The following is a 23,824-nucleotide window of genomic DNA, read 5'->3' on the forward strand; positions in this document are numbered from 1 at the left end:
CTGTTGACGCGCAGTATTCTCAAGGTTCGCTGGGAGAGAATTGGTACATTTGTTTTTGTGTATATTTGACGTTCCTCTCAGATGTCAAGAAGCACGTCTGACCGAGTCGATTCGCCGCCTAATTCCTGGAGCTCGGGTAATTTGTCCGTTAGTGGTTCTACAATCAAAGATCTCTATCCGTCCATTCATGGTCACGATGTCACTTCGTTGATACAGGACTTGTCCGCGAATTCTGGTTCGCAGTCCGTACCCTCTGGCGCGGACTTCCCGATTTATCCGTCGATTTCGTCCGCCGACGAAGTTGACCGCGTCAACCCATCTCCAAGGAGTGCCGAAACCGCGACTTTGTCGGAGCCGATGCGCGGTGGGAGTGGCGGCGCGCTTGGACCGTCTCAGCAGGTGCCTTCTGGTCGCAGACCTCTCCATCTCGCTACCGAGGGCCCTGTTCGATCATCCAGGTTGCCGCTACCAAAAGAACAAACGAACAAGTACCCCTCTCTATCGTTTTCGCCAGACTGGCGCGGCGAGGGGGATGGATGCGGGCGGGTCGATACAGGCCTCCGTCCCGACGCGCTCAACGGCGCAGACGCGATTCCACGAGTGGGTTCTGGTGCGTCTCAGACAACAGAGCCAGCGTCTGGCATGATGATTCCGGTACGTTTTTTTTTTTCGCCTCCAAGAAGTCGACTCTTTGCTGACCTTCGCGAAGGTCTACTTCGGGGACGGTTGCGACCAGGGCCTCTCTGTCATCTACCCGAGCCACCTGCATACGGGGAGCGCAAACAAGGTCGCTACAGAGCCTTCAAATGCGCCGTCTTTGCTTTCTTCTGCAGAGCCGTCAAAAGAGTACACGTTTGTCTATCCACAGCTGTCCTTCGATGCGACTCGCCGCCATAACTACCGTCGGGGCTTCGGATCCTTCGTCAGCCCGCACTCGCAAACTGAGATTAAAGACGACGCGCCGAGCGACAGCAACTCGAAAATTTTCGGTGACAAAACCACCGATCGCCGCCAAACTATCAGTACAATCAACCTTTCAGGCCAGCAAATCTGGGGTGACGTCTATCCCTATCCCCCCACAAGCGTCGGCAGCTCATCTGCGACTCACTCTCTAGAATCATTGACTATTTGTGACGATACCGTCATAGAATGCCATGATAACGACCTGGTCTGGCTTAGCCGCGTCTCGATCGCCCAGTCTTTTGTTTCTGAAGCCAAACAATTTTCTCACCTGGACTACAGCATCTGGAACCTCCGATACACCTTCCCTAGTGTGTTCGATCACAAACCGTGCGCTCTGTTGAGCTCGCTGGGCTGCAGAGCGAGACCCCGACAAACAGACATCGATTGCGATTGGCTCATAGTTGACCCTGATGTTCCTCCTCTGTCAAGGCGTCTCCACACTCAACACGCAAAAAAAACACATCTCGTCAACTTCATCAGCTTCGAAAAAAACTCGCATCTAAATCACTCCTCCCCAAAAGAATACATCCAAAAAATTCTGTACCGCGATGAGGTCGACATTCCAGAGCTCCAGTCCATCTGCCGCCAACACGGCATTCCAAAAAGAATGCGCGCGTTCGTCTGGCAACTGCTTCTAGGATACACCCCTACAAAGGCGTCCGAGCGGTGTCGCTGTCTTAAATCAAGAAGATCTGAGTACCTTCAGCTCGTCGAACGCTTCTTCAACCTAAATCCAATCAAGCGCTCTACTCGCCTCATGTTCGGCCTCGTCACCGTCGACACCCCACGCACCCACCCCGACCACTTCTTGAACCTGTTCTGCACCAGACCCATCCAAAACACTCTAGAACGTATCCTCTACATCTGGTCCTGCACCAACCAACACATCTCCTACTATCAAGGCCTTAACGACCTGGCGTCTATCCTCCTGGTCGTATTTCTTGACTGCTGTCTAGGCGACCTCAGCGACGAACGCGGCTCGCTACCTTCTCTCGACGACCTACAAACCGCCCTCCTGTGCGTCGAGCCAGACACCTACCACTGCCTCACGATCCTGCTCAAAAACATCGGAACCTTCCACACACTCAGCAGAGGAGGCGTCTATAGCGAAAGCATGTTGGCACACATGGAATCCCTCGTCAGAAAACTCGACCCGACCCTTTACAAACACATCGTCAATAACGAACTCGAGTTCGTCCACTTCGCCTTCCGTTGGATGCTCTGCCTGTTCACGCGCGAACTAACCACCAAGAACCTCATATGCCTGTGGGACAGCTGTATCGTCGAAGGCATCCGCGGATTCTCTGAATTCTATATCTGCGTCTGTACCGCGTATCTACTCGAACTGGGACCCCACCTCCTAGGAAAAGACATGATATCCATGATGGGTTTCATCCAACACGCCCCCGCCATCTACTTCACAAAACAAGACGTCCACCACCTCGTTCGAAAGGCTCACGACATCTTCTCACAACACCCCCTCAACCTGAAACCCAGAGGCTCGATATAAAAGAGATATCTCTCAGGTACGTGTGCGCGTATATATACGTGTGTGTATACACGTATAACATACGCGCACTACGCGAGTTTTATGTCTCCCGAATTGATATTGTACGCGGCCAATGCACTTGCCTGTGTACGACAGACGCATACTGCACACATAAAATGGCTTGTGCATGACAAATATGTATATATATATATCATGGCATATATGGTGATACATGATTTGTACCGTATCATAAAAATATTTTTCGTGTTATAACCGCACAGCCGCACCCGGGGTGCGAGCCTCTCCTTCTTATCTGATGGTCGATCTGTCTGCACCCTGAGGCTCTCTTATTAAAGAGAGGCTGTACAGATCCGCCTCTTTCAGTGTCGTGAGTTTTAGCAAAGAAGGAAATAATTTCGCGTCTTGTTCTATATTGTACGCCGTCAACTGGTACTGCTCAATTTCCCTTAAGACGCGGTAGACAAGTCGCCTCTTGTGGAAATTGATCAGCCCGTTGACGATGTCCTTGTTTCCCTGTTCAATAAAAGTCAAGTCTGTTAGATACATGCCTAAATAGGGAAGTATAGGCGGCGTCGAGGCTTTTATGATGCCCCGACAATTTTTGAACGAATTCTTCGAACTCAGCTTCTCCATCAAATCATTCAGGATCAATTTGTCCTTCTTCGACAGTTCCGATGCTGTGTGCCTCAGCCTGTATACGGATGACTGATTGATGCCAGAGACGATGGCCATAGCACCGTTGAAGTTGTTAATGTCAAACAAACACTTGGCCACGTTGATGAACTTAGAATAGACTTTTACTCGACTAAAAATATCCTTTTGCCAGAGAATGTTGCTGGCAACCCAGGAAGAAACCTGATTGAACCGCCAAATCATGGTGCCTACCTTGGATGACGGACTTCCTGACGACGCGCCGTTAGAAAGCCACGATTTGTTCAGCAAGTCCAAACGTCTGATCGAGTTGTAAATACACCAGTCAATCAGCGTCATTTGCTCCGCAATTTTGTGCGCTTCCGTAGACTCCTCAAATAGCAAAATCTGATGTATAGGGACGATTCCCTCGCTCGACTGCATTTTTTCTAGCGTAACATGTACTTCTTGCAACTCAAACTTCTCACGTCCTATCAGCACATAGTGTCTTTCTTCTTCTATGGAGCTCGAGAGCTCCTCTTGGATACCTTTGTACGCCATCGACTGCTTCAGCTTTTCATGTATTTTTTCTTTCAAACCCGGAAAATCGGCGGCAACGTTCGAATTAATAAAATGCTCAACGTGCTTCAACAAGGTGGGACTAATGCACTTGTCAGATAAGAGCCATTTCCCAATAACGTTCACCACTCGCAACTTGATAGGTATAATTTTGCTCTGGTTGTACTTTTCATACAACAGACCAGATTGTACCGACGGAAGCGGTACGTTGTACCGTTCCATCAGCTTAATCCAAAGCTCTTCAGGAGTTGTGAACGATCTGTAAGTAGCCAAAAAGCAGTTCACGAACGCCACGTCAACCTCAGTCTCGCTGGTTAGCTTCACAATGAGCCTGTTTATCGAGGCTGCGTACAGCAGCGAATCGCCCGGCATCTCCTCACTGGCCACCTCCTTTTTGGTAGGCTTCTTGCTCAACGATTTCAACATCAGCTTGCTCATACTGCGTGACTCCGTAAGAGGCGACGCTCGGCTCAAAATATCAGGAGAGGAAGCCGCTGCGGTGATGAATGAGCTTTCTGAGCGACATTTGCATATCCTGCTCGCCCCCAAACTATTCTCAGCCGATGTGACTCGCCCACCGCTCCGTTCACTCTTTGGAGTGATGTACATAATATCTCCTTCTTGCACCTGCCATACACTAGCCGATTTCGGTAAAACAAGTGGCTCTAATGCCGTATTCGGTACAAAATAGACCTGTGTATCTAAATCGCCATTGATATTGTTTTCAGTAGAAATTCCAATTCCATCAGAGGACGATGTTCTTGTTTCAATCGTGTCATTACTCGAATATGAGGAACTCTCTGGACTCTCTCTGGATCCAGTTTTTGGAATATTAATCGAATCAGCCAATTTGGGTGATTTTTTGTTGTGGCTCAGAAAAGCAAACGAATTGCTGATGTTATCTCTGATAAAATAGCGGCTTCCCAGCGACTTCGACGTTTTCGAGACCCACTTTGGTCGAGGGAGGGACCCTTCATCGAGGGAATCGTTCTGGTTCTTCGAACCGCATATCATTTGACTCTTTCTATTGTACGACGACGAGGCGAACGAAGTACTTGATTCCTCATTGGCATCTTCCAATAAAGGCAGTAGTCCTTCATGCAGCCGCATTAGCGATAAACGGAATTCTCTTAAAAACGACGTGTTATTGTCTCCAGACAGTATTTCGACGTAGGACATCACATTATTTATGAATTCTTCAATGATAGAAATCGTATTCGAAATAAAATTTCTATTCTTTTGAATTCTGGTGGCCGCGTTAGAAGTCTCTTCCTTCCGAATCTGACTGAGCGACCTTTTTGCATTCAGCAATGTCTGCTTCAAATTGTCTATCTGAGATTTATTCATATTGCTGGAAAGGTGAAAAAACTTCTGACAAGGAGCTAGTACCTCTTTTTGGAGTAGCTGAATGATTCTTAGAAGGTTGCTGTCTAAAGACAGCTTGAAGGAAATGTCAGAGCAGGCAGAATTAAAAAACTCGAGTACCGAGTTCGCTTCTTTTTCATTCTTCATGTATTCTAGAGCCGTGGCCATCACATTTTCAAAACTTGTCTCGTAGTTGGCTATTTTAGAACATATATCTAATACGTTTTCCTTAATGTAGTACACAAACGTGTCTTTCAAATCAGAGTTGAAAGAGCCTACGAGAAGCTGAATGGCGTCCGCCCAATGATTCTGCAAATCTGTGGAAATTGATTTGAGTTCAGCAGTGAAGTTAGAGTTGAAGATGCCACCCAAGACCTTAATCCCTTCGTGTAATTCAGTAAATTCTCGATGTGCCTGAGCGGTAACCATTTGAAAAAGGTACCGGTCTCTGTTCTCGAGGGATTCGATGCCCTGAAGAAGTAGGCGACGGATACTTTTAGTTCTCTCTATAACGTTTTCCTTCTGTAGGTATATTTCTTTCATCGGTGCGTCGGACATGTCAATCGTTTTTAAGAGGGATGAAAGAGAGGTGACCGACTGATCTTCGAGATACGGGGTCCCTGGACTGAAAGATGCGATATCAGATGAGTTTTCTGTAAACGGACACGAGTTCAGCATCGAAATATAATTCCCGAACGAACCGTCGTTCGGAGATGGACTGCTGCTACCCTTGAAAAAAGAGGTGATGTCCATCTTTTCGTTCAAGGCTATCTCCATAAGGCTTCGTATAGAAACGGCCATGTCTTCTAGAAAGTAGAATGAAGACTCGAATTTCTGATTTTTGTCACGTAAGTTGACGAGTTCTCTAGAAAAATCCTTGACGACACGTCTGACCTTGCTCTGGCGCTCTTTCGGATCCTGTATTAAAACGGCCATAAGCATTGAGATACACGCCGCTGACACCCGGTTCAGGTGGTGCGTTAGGTTGGACGAGATGAAACGAAGGTTGATGACACGAGCTACGATGTCTTTACAATAAGTAATCATAGGATGGTATTGTGGAATTTTTCGGAGTTGCAGGATAATGCAGATCGAGTCGATCCATTGCGATTTTTCCTCTTCTGAGGTTACTTGAACGAGATAGCTCACACCAGAGTTGGCGATTTCAAACACCCCCTCTCTGTTTCCGTGACTCAATTTCACGTTGGACGTGCTGACAGACCCGATCAAAGTGTCGTTATTTCCATAAAAAGCAATAAAGTACCAAGACAAGCTAAAAAAAACACAAATTAATAACCGTTCATCCCCCTCCTCTTTTCGCGTATCATGTTGGTATGAATAAGTACTGACACAGTATACGATGGGCGTCAAACCCGGTAAATAAATCGTACACCCGCCGAATGTCCAAAACTCTCGCGTAAAAAAAAATCCAACATCTCCTAGAGTTTGCGTCAAACGCGATCCTCCTCCGAGCGAGATGTTTGAGCGCGATAGGACTTGACCTGCGAAACGGGTGCGTATAGGATGTGTGTGACTTACCTCAGAGTTAATGATTTTCCACCCGAAAAGTCATCAAGAGATTTGATTTGCTTGACCTTTCCAGACTTTAGACCATATTTAAATGGCTCGAAGAGCCACGGCTCCACTGCGAATATGTTATTGGGCTGAAAAAAAAAGAGTTAAGAGACGAGGGTAGCGTTTATTACAGAAAAGGCTATATGCGCCTATATCCATGATACGTCGCATATGCACAAAAAGGCAGAGATATCGCCGCCAATGCATCGTACAGAAAACAAATATTCATCCTCCATAGCTACTTGGAATACCATCCATAAATCGTACTGATGTGAACCAGTAATTTACAATTTTATATATATTTTTTTTGATACTCTAGACGTATTCTATGCAAACATCATCATCTATGTGTGATAGCTTTGATAGCCTCAGCGTCGCTTTATTATCAGAAATATTCTTTTCTCTCTCAGCTTTGCTCCACGAGATACCAGTTGAGCCTAAAATTATGGGACTTTGGTAAATAACGAGCTTATTTATTTTACCTTTTTTTAGTAATTGGCTTTCTAAAAATGCACCTCCTTCAACCAGAGCTTGAACAACGCCCCTTTTTCCTAGTTCTAGTAGCACTTCTTCGAAACTTACGTGTCCATCTTCCCCACGCGATACTCTAAAAACTTCTACGCATTTTGAATACTCATCTGCAATTTCTGCATCAGGAGTCGTAAATATGACAGTAGGCGCTACACTTGTATCTAACAAATTACCTTTTAAGGAAATTCGAGAACCTAGGACTACCCGAATTGGCTGCTTATATGCCTTCAAATCTGTATATGCATCGAAATGACGTGTTGTTAAACTCGGATTATCAATATGGGCAGTATTGCTTCCGACAATAATGGCTTGGGATCTGCTTCGAAACCTTATATGCGCGTCAATTCTGGCTTCGCTCTTCGTTATCCACTTGCTGCTTCCATCCGCCGCTGCGATTTTTCCATCCAGGCTGCTCGCGATCTTTAATACCACCCATGGTAGCCCCGTCCTTCGGTGGTATAAGTATGGTGTAAGGGACTTTATGGCCTTTTCTTTGCATACGCCTACCTCTGCTTGTATGCCAGCCTCTCTTAGCTTCTTCAACCCCTTTCCTGCAACCCTCTCATCCGGATCCTCAATTGCTACCACGACACGTGCTACCTTGTACTTCAACAACAAATCAGAACATGGTGGAGTCCTCCCAAAATGGCAACACGGCTCCAACGTTACATAACATGTCGCACCTTCTAACTCTTTTTCTTTTCCTCTTGAAATGACATCTTCTATGGCCTTCACTTCTGCATGACCTTCTCCTGCCTTTTTATGGTATCCCTCACCCAGAAAGTTTCCGTATCCGTCTGTCATCACGCACCCTACCCATGGATTCGGTGGTGCTGTGCTCCTTGCTCTATTTCCTAAATTAATGGCCCGTAGCATCCACTTCTTGTCCACCTCTATTTTCTTCTTTTTTTGGCACAACTTCTGCTTCAATATCTGATCGAATTCCACGTTCAGCCAATCTCCAACTTGAATCCAGCGCAGTCGAGTTACTTGCAATGTGTACGGAATAATCGACACTCGAATTCTTGTCTTCTTCACCTCTGCAACTGTCAGCGAGATCCCATCCAACGCAATGCAACCCTTGTGAACCAACAGTCCTTCGCTGTTGGGTATAGTCCCTAAATCTATCCAAATCCAACGACTACCATCCTCACGTTCACTTATTTCTAGAACAGATGCCATGCCGTCTACGTGCCCGTACACAACATGTCCTCCCATGTACTCACCTGTCTTGAGCGACTTCTCTATATTTACATACACCTCGTAACTCTGGTCCTCCAACAGCTTCAATATTTCCTTTTCATCCTTTGCATCCGAAGTCAAGTGAGCCAGGTTGACGAGCGATCTAGACTCCTCCATCAAAAAGAAAACAACCACGTTTGATTTCGTTTCGACCACAGTCAAGCAGCATCCATTGATGGCTACACTGTCTCCATTCTTAATATCCGACCAATTTTCCGAACTATTCAGAACATACAGTAGGTTCCTTTTAGCGTCGAACACCGCCTTTCCGACGCTTTGGATCAGCCCTGTGAATACCATCTTGTACCAAAGTAAAAAAAATTTTAATCGTCTAAAAAAATATAGTCATTTTTATAAACTCTCAATCCATCTGGTAGATTCCTTTCTACCACCCGTCGTTCTGCATTTTGAATTCGCCCCTCCTTGCAGATATGACAATCAGTGTTTCCTCGTAATCTCCAGATTCTACCACTCAAAAAATTGAAGTCAAGAATAGATTCGTGTATGTTTATACTGGATATGTATACGGACATAAATGTGCGAATGCCATATATACGCTCCCTTGTTCCCCTCATAGCAATGGTAATTATTTTTCTGATTTCATAGGCATGTCGTACAGAACGTTGCCTTTTATTTAGAATACAAATAGTCTATTAGTCTAAATCTCGTTCAGCCTTTGTCTTTTCGTCTTTGACGAATAGAGGACAATACATTCCGATCTCGAGATTTGGCGAGCACTCTTGACCTATTCTTTTCACATAAAGTGTTCAACGCACTCGCAGCTATTGCACCGGCGAGGGTGGCTTCAACGCGTCCAACCTGAAGTGTGCCTCTGGCCCAGATGAGCGTGTGTGGCTGCAACATCCTTTTTACTCGTTAAAACGTGTGGATGTTGAAAAAAGGTAAATTGCTATAAACATATAAGAGAACCTACACGTAGGCAGAGTCTTTCTTTCGCACTTTTTTTGGTGTTATTGGAAAAAAGAGTCATCTCAAGCAGATTTTTTTCAACAAAAAAAGGGCAGATATGTCTCTTCTCAACCTATCGTATCTATTCAAGCAGATCAAAATAGAGAATTTTTTTAAACAAGAAAAAGTAGAACAATTTTGCCATGCCTTGTGTTTCTATTTCTGTTAGAGATGATGACGTCCTATTATTCTTTAAGCAATTCCTGAATTTTCATGAAGCCTTTTGTTTCTCTCTCATGCAAAAGTAGATATTCCAGATCATTGCGATAAGGTTACCCCACAGTATACGAAATTCTTGAGGTATGTACTTGAAAGTGATAAATTGCACCGGAATCCATAACTTCGCGGATGCTATGGAGACGGGAATTAGTTCATTGGCCAGCTTTGAGGGAAGCGAACGTAAATTTTTATTCAATAGGCTCATATAAGTGTAATAGATGACAAAGTAGATAGGAGAAAAAATAGCTTGGTCCAAGAATAGCTGAATGAGCAATGCATAGCGTAGGTTGCTAGTATACTTTTCAAGTAGTTTGTACCAAGCGTGAATTATTTGAGCGCTTATAAAGCCAAAACTAGCTGGAAAGAACACATTAGCGAGTTTTTGAGTTTTACTCTTTGTTGCTCTGAGCCGTTCTTTTTTTTTTTACAGTTGCAGGTCAGAACGTACAATACTTTGCAGTACCAATGATGTCTAGGTCTGATAGCTTAGTGTTTTGTAATAGTTGGGCAATCAAATTTCCAAGCGCTGTACAAAATGCTGAGGTGACAGACTATGGAGTGTAAAAATATGCGTGAGCTTTTTACAAATGTCATTAAGCCAATAGCATTTTGAAAGGATTTAGAGCAGGTAGATCAGGCGCTATCTGCTATTTCATCCAGTGAATACCAAATTAAAAAACTGATGCTTAAGATGGGCGTACTTTTGTCATTTTTGGATTCTTTCTGAGCTGGTTAGTATAGGCTGCCCTAACAAGTGTCTGCATGTAAGCTACACGCTCTAACATTTGTTCAAAAATAGCAGCGTCTTTTTGAGCGTCAACTTATTGTAGGATGTAAAAATTTTGGGGAAAAGTGCCTCAAGGGAAGAAAGAATAAGGTGGATGAGCAAAAACTAGAATTCAGAATGCATAATGTTTAAAAAAATTTTGGCTTATTAAAAGCCTTATTGTTTTTATAAGAAACTCTCATTTTTCTCTAATTAGAGATATCCTCATGCATTCCTGGCCTTTCGTGAAGGATTGGGTCAGGAAAAACCTGAAAAGTAAAAAGAAATTCAATAATTCTTTCCCGAAATTTTTGGTTACTCAGCCTCCTGTTCGACAAACTACTTCGAGGAGAGAAAAAGTATGTTTCGTGCACATAGTTTTTTTGAATCAACCTTGTGCATACTGACCTTTTTTGGATTTCAGGCGTCTACTACTGTTTTATTTGCTATTAAAAAAACTACTCGGGGGTATCTTTTGCGAGCTGCCACAGGTGCTTTTTTGGCTACTACGTTTGTAGCTGCCTATCAAAAATATGAGGGGAGAGCCATCTTTCTTTCAACGACCCGGTTTTTTAGATCGATTTGGGCTGTATGTTGTCTCGTTGCATGTGAAACATTTTAGAATTGCATTGTGTACTGATCAGCTCTTTTATACGAAAAGTGTACTAAAATATCAGCCGACTACAAAATTTCTACTCTTTTTCTTTCAGGTAATGAGCTGGATAAACAAATTAGCTTGATTCATGCCCGCTCTGCAGAAACCCTGGTAGGGCTTTTTCAAAGACAAGGTGGAATTTACGTCAAGTGTGGACAACACATGTCATCTTTGACCCATCTGTTGCCACCAGAATATTGTAGAGCTATGTCTCGGCTCCACTCAAATGCCTCTACTCGTAGTTATGACGTCATTGAAGAAGTTTTGGAGAAAGAGTTGGGAGTCAGACCTTCTGTTTAGTACGTTTTCTACGAGCGAGTTTTTTTGTATACACCTTACAACCGTGTTTTCTTTTGATGCAGAGTTGTAAGGATGACAGATTTCATTATTGCTGCTTCTCTATTGTTGTTTTTCGTTCTCAAGCTTACTTTTATGTTAGCTTTGACTACATTGATCCTACTCCAGTTGCGGCGGCGTCTATTGCACAGGTACACTATGCAGTCGTCGATAAGAAACCTTGTGCTGTCAAAGTTCAATTTCCAGATGTTGGTGAATTATGTAATAGTGACATCAAGACAATTGACTTCATCACACGAGTCATAAGTTTTATTTTTCCGCAGTTTAAACTTCAATGGCTGGTAAGGGAATTTGAAAACAACCTGCCTTTGGAGCTTGATTTTCTCTACGAAGCGGAAAATGCCAATACGATGAGAGAATTGTTTAAGAATGATCAATATTTTCATATTCCAGAAATCTATTCTGCTACCAGGCGCACTTTGATCATGGAATGGATTGAAGGAAAGCACATTTGTGATATGGCCGGACTCAAGGAAATGAACGCAAATCCATTGGCTATCTGTGCTCAGCTGAATCGTATTTTTACCGAGCAAATATTCAAACATCGGTTTGTTCATTGTGATCCGCATCCAGGCAATATCCTCGTTCGTAAGACTGAACGAAATCCGCACAAAATAGAAATATGCTTGTTAGATAATGGTCTGTATCGTAGATATTCAGAAGATTTTTGTTTGGACTACGCTAAACTTTGGATGGCAATCTTGAGACAAGACGAGGATGCCATGGCAGAAAGCGCCAGAAGAATGGGCGTCACCGATTATCGTCTATTTGCATCAATTATTACAGCTCGCTCTTGGGGCAGCATATCAACCGCCTTGTATTCTGATATGGATGTTAGTGAAGTCAGATTTATTAAATCTCAGGTGATCGATCGAGCTATAGACATCACCTTTATCTTAGGGAACGTCCCTTCGTCCCTTCTTCTGTTGCTCAAGACGAACGATCTTTTACGCGTCATCAATCGCCAACTTGGAAACTGTCCTGTATCGGCTCTGCTCGCTACAACTCAGGCATGTCAATCCTTAATTCGTAATAAATCCGATAAAAAATCTGGAATCTGGGTGTTCATCGAAACACATTGGGAACGATGGGCACTCCGCATCAAGTTCTGGATTTTCAGCTGGATTCTATTTTTACGACCTATTTTTGTATTGCAAAAATAATTTCTGTACATTAAAGCCTGCGTTTTCCTGATTTCCATGCACTCGTCAAACGACAAGAATGTGGCGCTCTAAAGATATACGGTCGTTCTGTTCTTTATTGCGTTATTGTGGCGATTTTGTAGGGTGATTTTTCTCCTCTCTGATTTCAAGCTGAATTTCCTCATTTCTTTTTTGGGATGCTATGTCAAGAATTAAGACAACTTCTCTATTCCTGTGGTGTTATCTTCTATAAGAAAATCGACAGATGCCTGAAAAATGCTCGAAATAAATGGCGTTAGTCTATTGTGTCTCGGCTGATTTTTGCAATATTTTGTCGTCTTTATATCCAGCATTGCAATATTTCTATGTGCTCGTTTAATTTTTTGAAGCATTCGTTGTCGTCAATTTAAAATCTCTTCCATCCGCCATAACTTCTTTGTTGTTTTAAAATTTGGATATTTAAGTGTACCATTTTTTTACGAGCTGGTTTCTGCTGTTTTCAACATCTCGATATACATGTCGACTTTCTGCACATCTTTCTTGCTGTGGCGATTTTTTCCCTGAAATCCGGGGTCTTTACTTGCCAATAAAAATTTGCTTTGTCGCGACTCCTGGACAAGACCAACTTTTGGAAATCTAAACTCATTTTATAAAATCTTATTTATCGACATTCCTGCAGTTTCTTCAGCAACTTCTATTTTTTATCTCTGCCATTGTCACTTGTAGCTTTTTTCAGACTAAAGAATACTGCAGAGCTATTCTGAAAGAATGTTAAAATAATTTTTACAAAAATTTGTATCATCAGTGTGTCCCATACTCTTTCGTGTCCCATACTCTTTTGTAAGGTACCTATGCGAGTCGGTAGAGTCTGATGGAGTTTTTTTTTGCCTAACCCTCTAATGCAAAATGTGTGAAAAAATATCTTCTTTTAAAAAAAATCTGGTCTGTAAAATTTTTATCAATTTCGCCAAAGGGTTTATACTGGCAAAATTTCTAAATAGCTTTAGTACACTGAATTTAAGCGTGCATTGTATATTCATGATCATTTTTTTAACAGCTGATCACAACAAAAAATTTTGATATAGAATTGCTTTTTTTAGGAACTCGGCGCACTAACATATTATGGTTATGTCAGTTTCTATTATTACAACCCGTCTGTTTTTGCGCAAATATATTACAGAATGTTTGGATTCAGCGCGTAACAAATAGGAGATCATTTTGTAGTTCCAGGACACAATAAGTTATGAAATGTTGCAATTAAATTAGACTAAAATATTTTTCTTGGCAGTTATTACAGCGCTTGAATACGTACATTGTCATTTATTTAACACGGCGTGAATATGTGCCTTATATTGCTTTTTTTTTTATTTCAAAGATCTGATTTTTATATTCATCGTTGTTTTATAATTTTTTGTATCTTTGCTTATTGTCAATGCTTACGGCTCTTGATATACGTACCATTATGAAGGCAATTTTATTTATGTGTCTTTCGATTATTTTTACACCTCAATTGGTGATAGCACGTAACGTTCAGACGGTTTTTTTCACTGAACTTGTTGAAAGGTTTCCAAAGCTTATGAAGCTCCCCGAAAATACATGTATTCCAGATCAATATTGTCTAGGTTATGGTGTTGGATGGTAGGTTAGGTAGTATTGAACGCATTTTTGCTGTTGAGCGCTGACTCTCCTTACTTTTTAATTGGCGAAGCTTAGTAGCCCAAATGCCGAAGTAAGAAGCTTGTATGGCCTGTTATCAGGTGATGCTACGGGTTCTGAATGGTAACTGCAGCCATTTTTTTTGAGTTGTCTCTTTTTGACTAAAACTCTATATAAATGTTTGACAATATCGTCAAAAAACCTTAAGTATCATCCGCAATATTGATTTAGATGGAAAACTTTCGTATAGCGTTAACAAATTATACTTGGTTGAACAAATGTGAAATTTAAGATCTTTATTTGTTATTCTAAAACATACACTTACTAATGGTGATTATGCTAGGTGAGTTATACCAGAATTATTAGTGATTGTCTTATAAACGCCGACTTAGAGGCATTTTTTTCTATGCGATCTCTGGAGTATTTGTGTGAATTCTTTTGCATTTATACTATTCAGATTTGAGCTTTGCGCTTTCAGGTTGGCAGTGGCCTTTTTTTTTTTTTATCTAATAAGAGGGGCCCAAAACTGGTGAACGATGAATGACATCAAATGTCGGATTTTGTTTATTTTGCATGCATCCTGACCCGCAGCTGTTCTCAATTTAGGATTCTTTCAAATAATAAGATAACTGGACAAATTCCAGTTTTCAATCAACTGCTATTGGTATTGTATGCACCTGAACTAAGCAGCTTGTCCTTTCGTATCGAAAAACTGTATTAATATGTGCTTACTAAGAGACCTTTCTGGGAACAATCTACCCATACTTTCACCTGCTTTTCCATTTACGCTGACACAGTTGTACGTTTGTTTTGCGTTCAAAATTGCCCAATACACGTAGTTTACTCACATCTGCTTTGTCTTATTGATTGTTTGGGAAACTTCGAAATGACAAATTAGAGGGAACACTTCAGTGTTGCGAAAAAGTTAACTTCTAGAACCTGACACATTTATTCGTCTTCATTTCACGAATTTCTATTATCCAGTTCTGAAATTTGTTAACGTAAAACATCCTTTTTGCATACGTCCTAGTATATTCCAGAACAATTCGCTTGGTGGAGAATTGCCATCACGTTTCAGTTCATTTAAAAAACAAGTTTTGTACTGAATCAATGCCTTTTTTTGTTTCTGCCCCCCAGTATCACACCAATACCAAGATCTTTAAATTAAATTTTAGTAATGTACATAAAAACCGTTTGTCCGGCAGCATTCAGGACATCAGCATGCTTCGTGAACTACATATGTTGTATGTGCAATAGGAATTTAGGGATTGACTAATGCTTGTAAAGTTCATTAATTCTGAGTATTGCTAACCCTATACATACTGTACAAAGTGATATTTCAAATAAGTTTTTTGGGAAATTCCCAAGCGCTATTCTATGGCTTCCCATTATTCAAATTATGTACGGCCTATAATGTGACGGGCGCAGCCATTTTTTGAGCTGTCAAAAACAGTATTTGCATGTGAAGGGATACAAGCTTGACCTCAGGGCATGTATTTTTTAGAGCGAATTCACCCAATTCAGAGCTCCTCAATACAGACTTTTTGATTTTAGATACTTCAGCTTTTAACGCGTGTTATAGAAATTTAGAAGTTAACTCTTTTTTTGGAGAAATTCCAAGGTTCACCCGAAGTAGAGTTGAAAAGCTGTATATTGAATATTTTTTTCGCTGTTTTGGGTCGAGGCTGGATTTTTATTTTTTCTGTTGAAGTTGTCGATTGCTCTCCGCTCTTGTTTTTTTCCTTACTGACATCTAGTTAAATCAACAGAAATTTAGCTGAAAACAAGTCTACCGGGCCAGTGCCTTGTTTCATTTCGTGCAGGGATTTGAGAGAACTATGCGTACACAATCTATATAATTGTCTTAGCGCATGCACAGGGCTGTTCAAATTGGAACAGTAGCTAATTTTTGCATTTGTTCTCACACCTTTTCAGCAATTTGCCCTATAACGACTTAACTATTGATTGTGATGAATCTGTATTTACTGGCACCAACTTGGAAAATGGCGTATGGTATGCATGTTCTAAAGAAACAGATGTTTTTTTTTTTCATTAAACTCTCATGACATTTTTGTTCTTTGGTTCTCTGAGCTAAAACTATTTCACACTATCGTGTACCTATTCGTGTTTTGAAACCTACGCGTCAGCGACGGCGTAGGTGATGGCACCAAACCTAACGTACTTATGCAAAAGAACACCTCTATTTCTTTATGTGTCCCATCATCTAAGCCCGGCCATGTCTTGGACCTTATTTTTTTGTCCTTGGCCTATTTGCTGCCGTCAATGAAGTTGGATTTGATTTTTTTGCCGTAAGGAGTGGAGATTTCTCGTTACACTATGATAGCATTTTAATTGTTGTATAGATTTAACTATCATATGATTTTTGAGCAGCTGATGCTTGGTTATCAGCTATGTGCTTATCAAATTGGACCTTGGTACAGACGTCTACCTGAAAACCAAGTTACCAGACAATTCTGACCGTTGTCAAACGCGTGTTTACTATATTCATATTGGAGCATGTGCATGTATGTAATATTACGTTTAATTTGTCATATAATATACCAAAATCAGAGCTATATGATTAGAGCGACGTCTAGTATTAATGTAGAGGTACACCTACGTTTATCTTGAATTTTATTTCTGTAATTATGTATTTTAGATATGCAACTGCGCTTGTTGATCCAATTAAATATACACCAATAATTATGCTTATAGTATATAAGATATCTTGATATAGTGTAAATTGCGCCCTGAATACCTCCTATATTCTTCTCAGGTTGGTGGTCAAGATTCTGTTTTTTAAGCCAATACCGTCCCTGTTAGTTTTATCCATGAATTTGATTAATTTTTTAACTGTTTCTCTGATCAGCTTTTTCAAAGATTCAAGATCAATTTCCGGGACCATTATTAGCTTCTCCGTCGCTGTTTTTTCCGCTCGTCATTTTAGAAACATCTAAAATATATAATATTTTAAGTCACTAATCCGATGGGTTTGATTTTTTGACAGAATAAAGTCCTGAGTGTCGATCTGTGGAGATTAGACGAACTCTAGACAGTATACTTTATGTCGAATAACTATTTGTACATACACATGGCTGTTGGCGTCTTTATAATTGCGTTCTTATTCTCAGTTGTATACCTGGAGCATAAGCTATTTTAACAGTGTTAACACAATCTTTACATAGCAAATAAATGTCTGTGTTATTCCAATTGTTGACAGCTTTATATTGTACAAACTATATCATTGTGACTTGTAAAGAATCAAACTGTGTTTTTATGCCCAATGTTCAGTTGTAAAAAATTAAAGAGATTAGTTGATTTCAGACGCTTTTGGTAAATAATAATAGAGCTTAAAGGAAAAAACATAGACGGTCTAGACGAACATGAATACATAGGCAAATGCAATAACAATTTATATCGCGTTTTATCAAACTAAACAGTGAATGATATGTTTTATCAGAAACTTATTGGATATAGTAATTTTATAATAACATGAATGCTGTATGTATGCAGTCTAAATAGTAGTGAATAATGAATTGTTATACGAACATGATATAGAGATTTACCTGAATCAAACAGGACGGTATAATAGGACAGGTAACGGTTTTAATGCAATAATAATAAACGATATAAATTTACTGATTGATTCGGTGGCGCATTTATATAAGTCAGGCTGTTCAAATTTATGATACATAGCCGATATCAGCGTATGTTGAATAAATAACTAGAAACTATGATGCAGGAAAAATAATATAAAAGTGTTGCCAAATATTAATTTTAAAGGCGGTGATTGCATGCGCGGCGACAATTTTATCTATGTAGGTTAGATGCCTAATGAACCAAGGCTTGCTAAATTAATGGGCACCAACGATAGATAATTGGAGTCAACAGATTATAGAAATACGCATATAATCCGATAATATATTTTTGTTTTTATCATATGAGTTTAGTAGTGAAACTAAACTATTTTACATAAAACGTCTGTTCACAATAAGGACACTCCTGTTTAAAAGACTAAAATTGACATCAAAGAATGAAGAACGGCTACAAAATTATATTAATGATTTTTCTAGCGTTGTCAACGTTTGTAATAGCAGATGAAGCAGAGTTTCTTACTGATTTAATCAAACAGCTTCGAAACAGTGAACTTGGTATGTCAATTTTGGTAAACAGGCAATATTGTCACAAATTAAACTTTAGATGGTAGGTAAAATAGGGTGTAAATTTAAGTTTGTGTAATGAGACGGTGTAGATATCCAGATTAACTATAGATTTATATGCAGTGACGATGAAGCAAGAATCACGGCTGTGTATGTTAATTGTATAAATAATCATAAAAATTTGCTATTTGATTCTGAAGTAGCACTTTGCAGGGAGTGACAGCTTGATAGTTGCACGTGGCAATATAATTAACGATTTCTTTAAGGTATCTTGAAAAAGTAAAACGCCCAGAAATAATGCTCCCTCCAGATTCAATATCTACTCTAAGCAAATTGGAAGTATTGTAGGTACCTTTTGAAAAAAACATATACTAGCCAAGAAAAGTTTATAACAAAATATGGCGCTTATTATATTTATTAGATCTATTCGTGATTCTGTAGTTAAAATAAACTGGAATGTAATTAATTCAGATCCGTTAAAAAGCCGCTTAAAAACTCTGTATGCCAATGTTGATAGGACGGGTGTATTTTTTCGAACGTGAATCAATTATGTTAATGAGGAATTACAGGGAAATTGCAGGAAATAGACCAGGACGAATACCGGACTTAAACCTTCCAGGGTTGATCAACCTGTATGTATTATATTAATATATTACAAAAATATGTTACATTTTCTAATGCTATTATAGAGATATTTCTAGAAGTGCACTAGGATATTATGTGACAGATCCCATAGTACTTAGTAGAAGCATAAGACATATGTACGCCAAGACCTGATCAGTGAATGCGTTAATTGCTAAAAATCGAGATAAAATACACTATGATTCAAATATTAATTCTAACAACAAAAATCAATGGTAATATTTTATCGCATAGCAATGCATCAAACAATTATCTTCAAAATAACGTAATACCATTTGATCAGATGCCTGATCTACAAACAGTGTACGTTTATTTTTGTAACACGTGTTGTATACACGTTAGATATAACTTGCACATACTATAATGACAATGCTGATTTATTTTTATTTATTCATCTGTAAAGAGACCTTTCACATAATCTTTTAAATGATATTCCATCCTTCGACAAAAACCCAAAACTATTAGTTTTGTATGTTTACAGAGACTATACATAAAGCCAAAATATGATATTTTAAGTAGGAAGTATATTAATATTACTAATGCATGTATATACAGGAACTTTTCATTTAACAAAATAGCACGTGAGCTTCCATCGTTCGACAAAAATACCAAGTTAACAACGATGTAAGTTTATTTTTGGATGCAGTATCAGATATGTTAACACATAGTGAATCTGTGTCATATACGCAATATTTCTGTATAATTTTGCATTTATATTAACCTGGACTGTGTCATAGCAAACTTAATCACAACCTGTTGACAGGCAAGATTCCAGAATTTAGTAAAAATACAGAGTTGATGAAATTGTACGTTTAGATAGAATTTAGCAGGTAAATATATAGGTACTGGCGTGTCGTGAATGGACAAAGACGATTAACACAAATGAATTTACTGTTTTCTAAAGAGAATTGTCAGGTAACAGATTGAGTAGCCCTATTCCAAAATTTAAGATTGAATCGCTACTTTTAATGTATGTTTCTAGTTGATGTGCATACACATTACAAATAATTTTAGCGTAACTAACGTTATAGAACTGACAATAATAATTTTTTAAGAGATATTTCAGACAATCTATTAATAGGCGATATTCCGAAACTTCATCAACCTAATTTGATATTTTTGTATGTTTGCTTGGAATTAAATACCTGTATATTATGCATAGCTCATGCAAGCACTGACACTATAAAATTTCGTTTTTAGAGATCTCTCATTAAACAATTTAAGCGGTAGAGTTCCAGATTTTATTGGATATCATGCATTGAAATTTGTGTAAGTTTGTTTGGAATTTGATGTGTCAGAACAATCTGCAACATATCAAATGCGTTTATGATCAATACAACTAACTATCTGCTATTTAATTTTAGAAACATTTCAAATAACGATTTAGTGGGTGAACTTCCAGAATTTCCTGATTCCTTACGTCTACAGAAGCTGTATGTTTACTTCGCATATACAATATATTACAAGAACGACACTAATATATCTCTCACGAGCAGATGTGTTTCATTTAATAAATTTAGGGGCGTTGTTCCATCGTTCTATAAAAATAACGAGTTGAGAATCTTGTGAGTTCGACATTGATATTACGTACACGCCACCAGTAGCGTGATATTATAATACAAATAATATACTAATCTGTTTTTTCGATAGGGACTTTTCAAATAACAATTTGTCAGGTGAGTTTGATCTTTACCGCATGACCACCGTTCTAATGGTTAGCATGTATGTTTATTTTGAATTACAGGATATGTTAGTATCACATAATAAATGACCCTACGTCGGTCTGTTTTTTATATGCAGAGACTTCTAATAACAAAATCGAATTTATTTGATTAATTCGATTTCCAAAACATATATTTATCAAGTTAAAGCATTTACCTAATGAATATTTTGATTGCCTTTTTAACAAATATACAGCAATGGGTCAAACAACAAACTCTCAGGTAAGATGCCAGAATTTCCAGAAAGAGGGAGTAAATTGTTGAGCATGTACGTTTATTATGAATTGTACAATAGTGACTCCAGAACACAAAGCCGCACACAGCCATACTAATTTATTACCTTGTATACAGAGATTTTTCAAACAACCTTTTAACAGGCCCTACCTCAAGTTTTAGAAACTGTCCTAGGTTGGAACTATTGTATGTGTGTTTAATTAATTATATACGGATTAGATAATTGTGTTAACCTATTTTTATAGAAACCTTTCATATAACAAATTGAGTGGCAATATTTCAGACTTTGGCAGCAACACTAATCTGCTACATTTGTACGTTTGATATTCAATAGACTAATAATGTAATATTTTAACATAATTTTTTATTGATATGTTGTTGATCTATTTTTGTAGGGATCTTTCATATAACAAATTTGGTGGTAACATTCCAGACTTTAGAAACAGCACTAGTTTACAGGATTTGTACGTTTACTATACAAATGTAATAGAATAACTATTGTGTAATAGTGTTTTAACATAAATTTGTCTTAATCTGGATAAGGAATGTTTCAAATAATGAATTATCAGGTTCTATTCCAAGTTTCAGCAAAAATATTAAGCTGAAGGAATTGTATGTATACATCAAATACATATAACAATTGTATCATATATCATTAATTAACATTAACTCATCCATACGTACAGAAACCTTTCAGGCAACAAACTTTCAGGTGATATTCCTAATTTTGATCAAAATCGTGACTTAGTTTTGTTGTATGTATATTTCGGTACCATAGCATATTTTGGTTCACAGATTAATATGTAATACTGACTAACGCCGCACGATACGACTATAGAGATTTGTGTAAAAATGGTGAGTTTGAACGCAAATGCATAGATGAAAATAAAGAGTTCATTGCGTCCACAAAATTGACTAAATATACTTGGTACAAAATTATAAAATAATTAACGCAACTACCCAGAAGGCATTCATTTGAATATTGCTAATTATTCGCTATTATGGTCTATTATAGTACATTAGGTGACATTAAAATACACAAAAAGTGTTGTACCAGACTTTCATTTTTACTGGTCTGCACTGTCAACCACACATTGGTTACATCAAACGCAAACGCCATCTACTATGCTGGTAGCACAGTTCAAATATCGATCATATTACTCGGGTTGTTATTCGTCTAATAAGCCATAGTTATTTATGTATTATTAATATATATGGTAGCTATATATAATACTATAATAACAAATTATGGTTAATTTATTAATAAATATAATCTTAACATATATGACTGTTTTATAACAGATTTCCTTATTTGCATAGAGTTCAATTATTCGTTTAGATACAAGCTGTTTGACGACCTCGAATAAAGGTGTTACTAAATGCATAAGAAATAATAATATTATGCAGATAAATAGAACAAAACGGTAATATATGAATTTACAGATTGAGAATTTAATAGTATTGATAATGTTGAGAGTATAGTCAATAAATGGTTGTATTATGTCAATTCATAACTCATACCATCTTACTGAAACAATCGCTAACAGCTGTATATAATTTTAAAAGACAGTATCAGTCAGCAGATATAAATGCGTGTGAGGTAGACCTAAAATCAACGTGTATTTAATCGAATAGATACGAGAAGATATGGCAAGTAAACAATAAAAAAAGATATAATTTGGTTTGATATGCAAAAACATATATCAATAAAAATAATAAGCATAAATGGAAAAGAGATTGTATTAGTTATGGAAATGTTATACCATTTTAATTATGGACAGTTAATTTAGTCATATAACAGCGTTGGTAAGTTTTCTATATATAGATGAGCACTGTAACTCAGGGATATAAGCATCTTTTAGATTAGATGAATTTCATGTAAGTTAGTGAGAATGTTGAGTAAACTTACATGGATGTTATACCTAACGTAACATGGTTTTCGTCTGATTCTTTGTTGGCAGCATACATTAAAGAATAAGTTAATTTAGATTATATATGAATTTATTTTTTATTATCATAAGATTCTGAACAAAATTATTTTTATGAATACTTATCACCTAACAGAATATAAATTATAATAGTAGTATAAAACAAATTAACAAATATAATAATTAATACATCATATACATGCTAAACAGACATTATGTGTAATAAATATTAAAACTAGTATGAAAATACTATTAATAGAATTAAAAATAGTTATAGATATATTATTTGGTATTGTTATTTATATTATCAATCTTAAATCATATACTAATATTTATGTTTATTGGAATGACGTAATAATATAAACATAATCACTATATAAGGTAGACAATATGTTTATATTATTAATAATTATGTAAGTATAATAATATTAATAATAGTTTGAATTATCCAGATATATCACTTTCTAGGAAGTCATTATTAATATTATATAATCATTGTTAATCCTTATTTATATATATATTTAATAATAATTAAAGGACATCTCAATATATCGTTTTATATTATATTATTTACATAATATAATATTTATAAACTCTAATATTTACAATTCCTTAATTATAATATAATATTTTTCATTGTCTTTTTCAATTTATTTTCATAATTATATCTAATATAATATATATTCATCACATAGATTAATATATCATATTATATTATATATAATTATTATCCTATTTAATCTAGCCTTATTTTTTATATTTCTAGTTTTATATGCTTCCAACTATTAATAGATTATATATATATAAATATATATATAACCATATAAAGATTTTAGCTTTATATCATTAAATTTTCATTTAAATATATTACCAATTATCTTATATTATTGTTCCTCTCGTACTAAATAATATTACTATTAAAATAGGATTATATTGTATACACCTGTAGGTTAAAACTAACCTGTCTCACGACGGTCTGA

General features: G+C 37.9%; 4 protein-coding genes and 3 long non-coding RNA genes across 9 annotated transcripts; 4 read left to right on the forward strand and 3 right to left on the reverse strand.

Annotated features, from left to right (window-relative positions):
• The first annotated feature begins 81 nt into the window (after positions 1-81).
• Positions 82-2,720, forward strand: LOC126329970 (uncharacterized). The gene is made up of 2 exons (XM_049996253.1): positions 82-654; positions 710-2,720. The coding sequence occupies exons 1-2, from the start codon at positions 82-84 to the stop codon at positions 2,471-2,473; spliced, it is 2,337 nt and encodes a 778-aa protein (XP_049852210.1). The 3' UTR covers positions 2,474-2,720.
• Positions 2,473-8,714, reverse strand: LOC126329972 (riboflavin biosynthesis protein RibD-like). 2 transcript variants are annotated; one of them, XM_049996256.1, is made up of 3 exons: positions 6,835-8,714; positions 6,587-6,711; positions 2,473-6,320 (listed from the first exon to the last, which is right to left on the reverse strand). In XM_049996256.1, exon 1 carries the CDS (start codon positions 8,693-8,695, stop codon positions 6,938-6,940), a length of 1,758 nt encoding a protein of 585 aa, XP_049852213.1. In that variant the 5' UTR covers positions 8,696-8,714; the 3' UTR covers positions 2,473-6,320; positions 6,587-6,711; positions 6,835-6,937. Both variants share the same exon structure in this region, with proteins under 2 accessions (XP_049852213.1, XP_049852214.1).
• A 270-nt stretch (positions 8,715-8,984) lies between these two features.
• On the reverse strand, positions 8,985-10,372 carry LOC126329974 (uncharacterized). The gene is made up of 3 exons (XR_007562623.1): positions 10,285-10,372; positions 10,032-10,134; positions 8,985-9,940 (listed from the first exon to the last, which is right to left on the reverse strand). It is a non-coding gene; the product is annotated as an uncharacterized LOC126329974 (long non-coding RNA).
• Positions 10,373-10,482: 110 nt separating this feature from the next.
• Positions 10,483-12,732, forward strand: LOC126329973 (aarF domain-containing protein kinase 1-like). Its single transcript, XM_049996258.1, has 4 exons — positions 10,483-10,708; positions 10,774-10,938; positions 11,011-11,303; positions 11,444-12,732. The coding sequence occupies exons 1-4, from the start codon at positions 10,577-10,579 to the stop codon at positions 12,522-12,524; spliced, it is 1,671 nt and encodes a 556-aa protein (XP_049852215.1). The 5' UTR covers positions 10,483-10,576; the 3' UTR covers positions 12,525-12,732.
• Positions 12,733-16,275: 3,543 nt separating this feature from the next.
• LOC126329975 (uncharacterized) lies at positions 16,276-17,255 on the forward strand. The gene is made up of 3 exons (XR_007562624.1): positions 16,276-16,337; positions 16,551-16,684; positions 17,167-17,255. It is a non-coding gene; the product is annotated as an uncharacterized LOC126329975 (long non-coding RNA).
• An 893-nt stretch (positions 17,256-18,148) lies between these two features.
• Positions 18,149-22,135, forward strand: LOC126329976 (uncharacterized). Of its 2 annotated transcripts, none has more exons than XM_049996259.1 (24): positions 18,149-18,362; positions 18,443-18,469; positions 18,586-18,663; positions 18,741-18,818; positions 18,889-18,951; positions 19,009-19,080; positions 19,196-19,264; positions 19,365-19,430; positions 19,517-19,585; positions 19,699-19,767; positions 19,866-19,931; positions 20,017-20,082; positions 20,162-20,230; positions 20,326-20,394; positions 20,458-20,526; positions 20,612-20,683; positions 20,879-20,950; positions 21,034-21,102; positions 21,162-21,230; positions 21,312-21,380; positions 21,460-21,528; positions 21,603-21,671; positions 21,755-21,844; positions 21,932-22,135. In XM_049996259.1, the coding sequence occupies exons 1-24, from the start codon at positions 18,193-18,195 to the stop codon at positions 22,095-22,097; spliced, it is 1,845 nt and encodes a 614-aa protein (XP_049852216.1). In that variant the 5' UTR covers positions 18,149-18,192; the 3' UTR covers positions 22,098-22,135. The 2 variants fall into 2 exon arrangements, with proteins under 2 accessions (XP_049852216.1, XP_049852217.1); XM_049996260.1 differs by having other exon boundaries at positions 21,940-21,972.
• LOC126329977 (uncharacterized) lies at positions 21,373-22,048 on the reverse strand. Its single transcript, XR_007562625.1, has 3 exons — positions 21,971-22,048; positions 21,601-21,637; positions 21,373-21,450 (listed from the first exon to the last, which is right to left on the reverse strand). It is a non-coding gene; the product is annotated as an uncharacterized LOC126329977 (long non-coding RNA).
• Positions 22,136-23,824: the final 1,689 nt, after the last annotated feature.

The sequence above is a fragment of the Schistocerca gregaria genome, unplaced genomic scaffold (assembly GCF_023897955.1).
Source record: "Schistocerca gregaria isolate iqSchGreg1 unplaced genomic scaffold, iqSchGreg1.2 ptg001234l, whole genome shotgun sequence".
In the NCBI taxonomy this organism is placed as follows: Eukaryota; Metazoa; Arthropoda; class Insecta; order Orthoptera; family Acrididae; genus Schistocerca; species Schistocerca gregaria.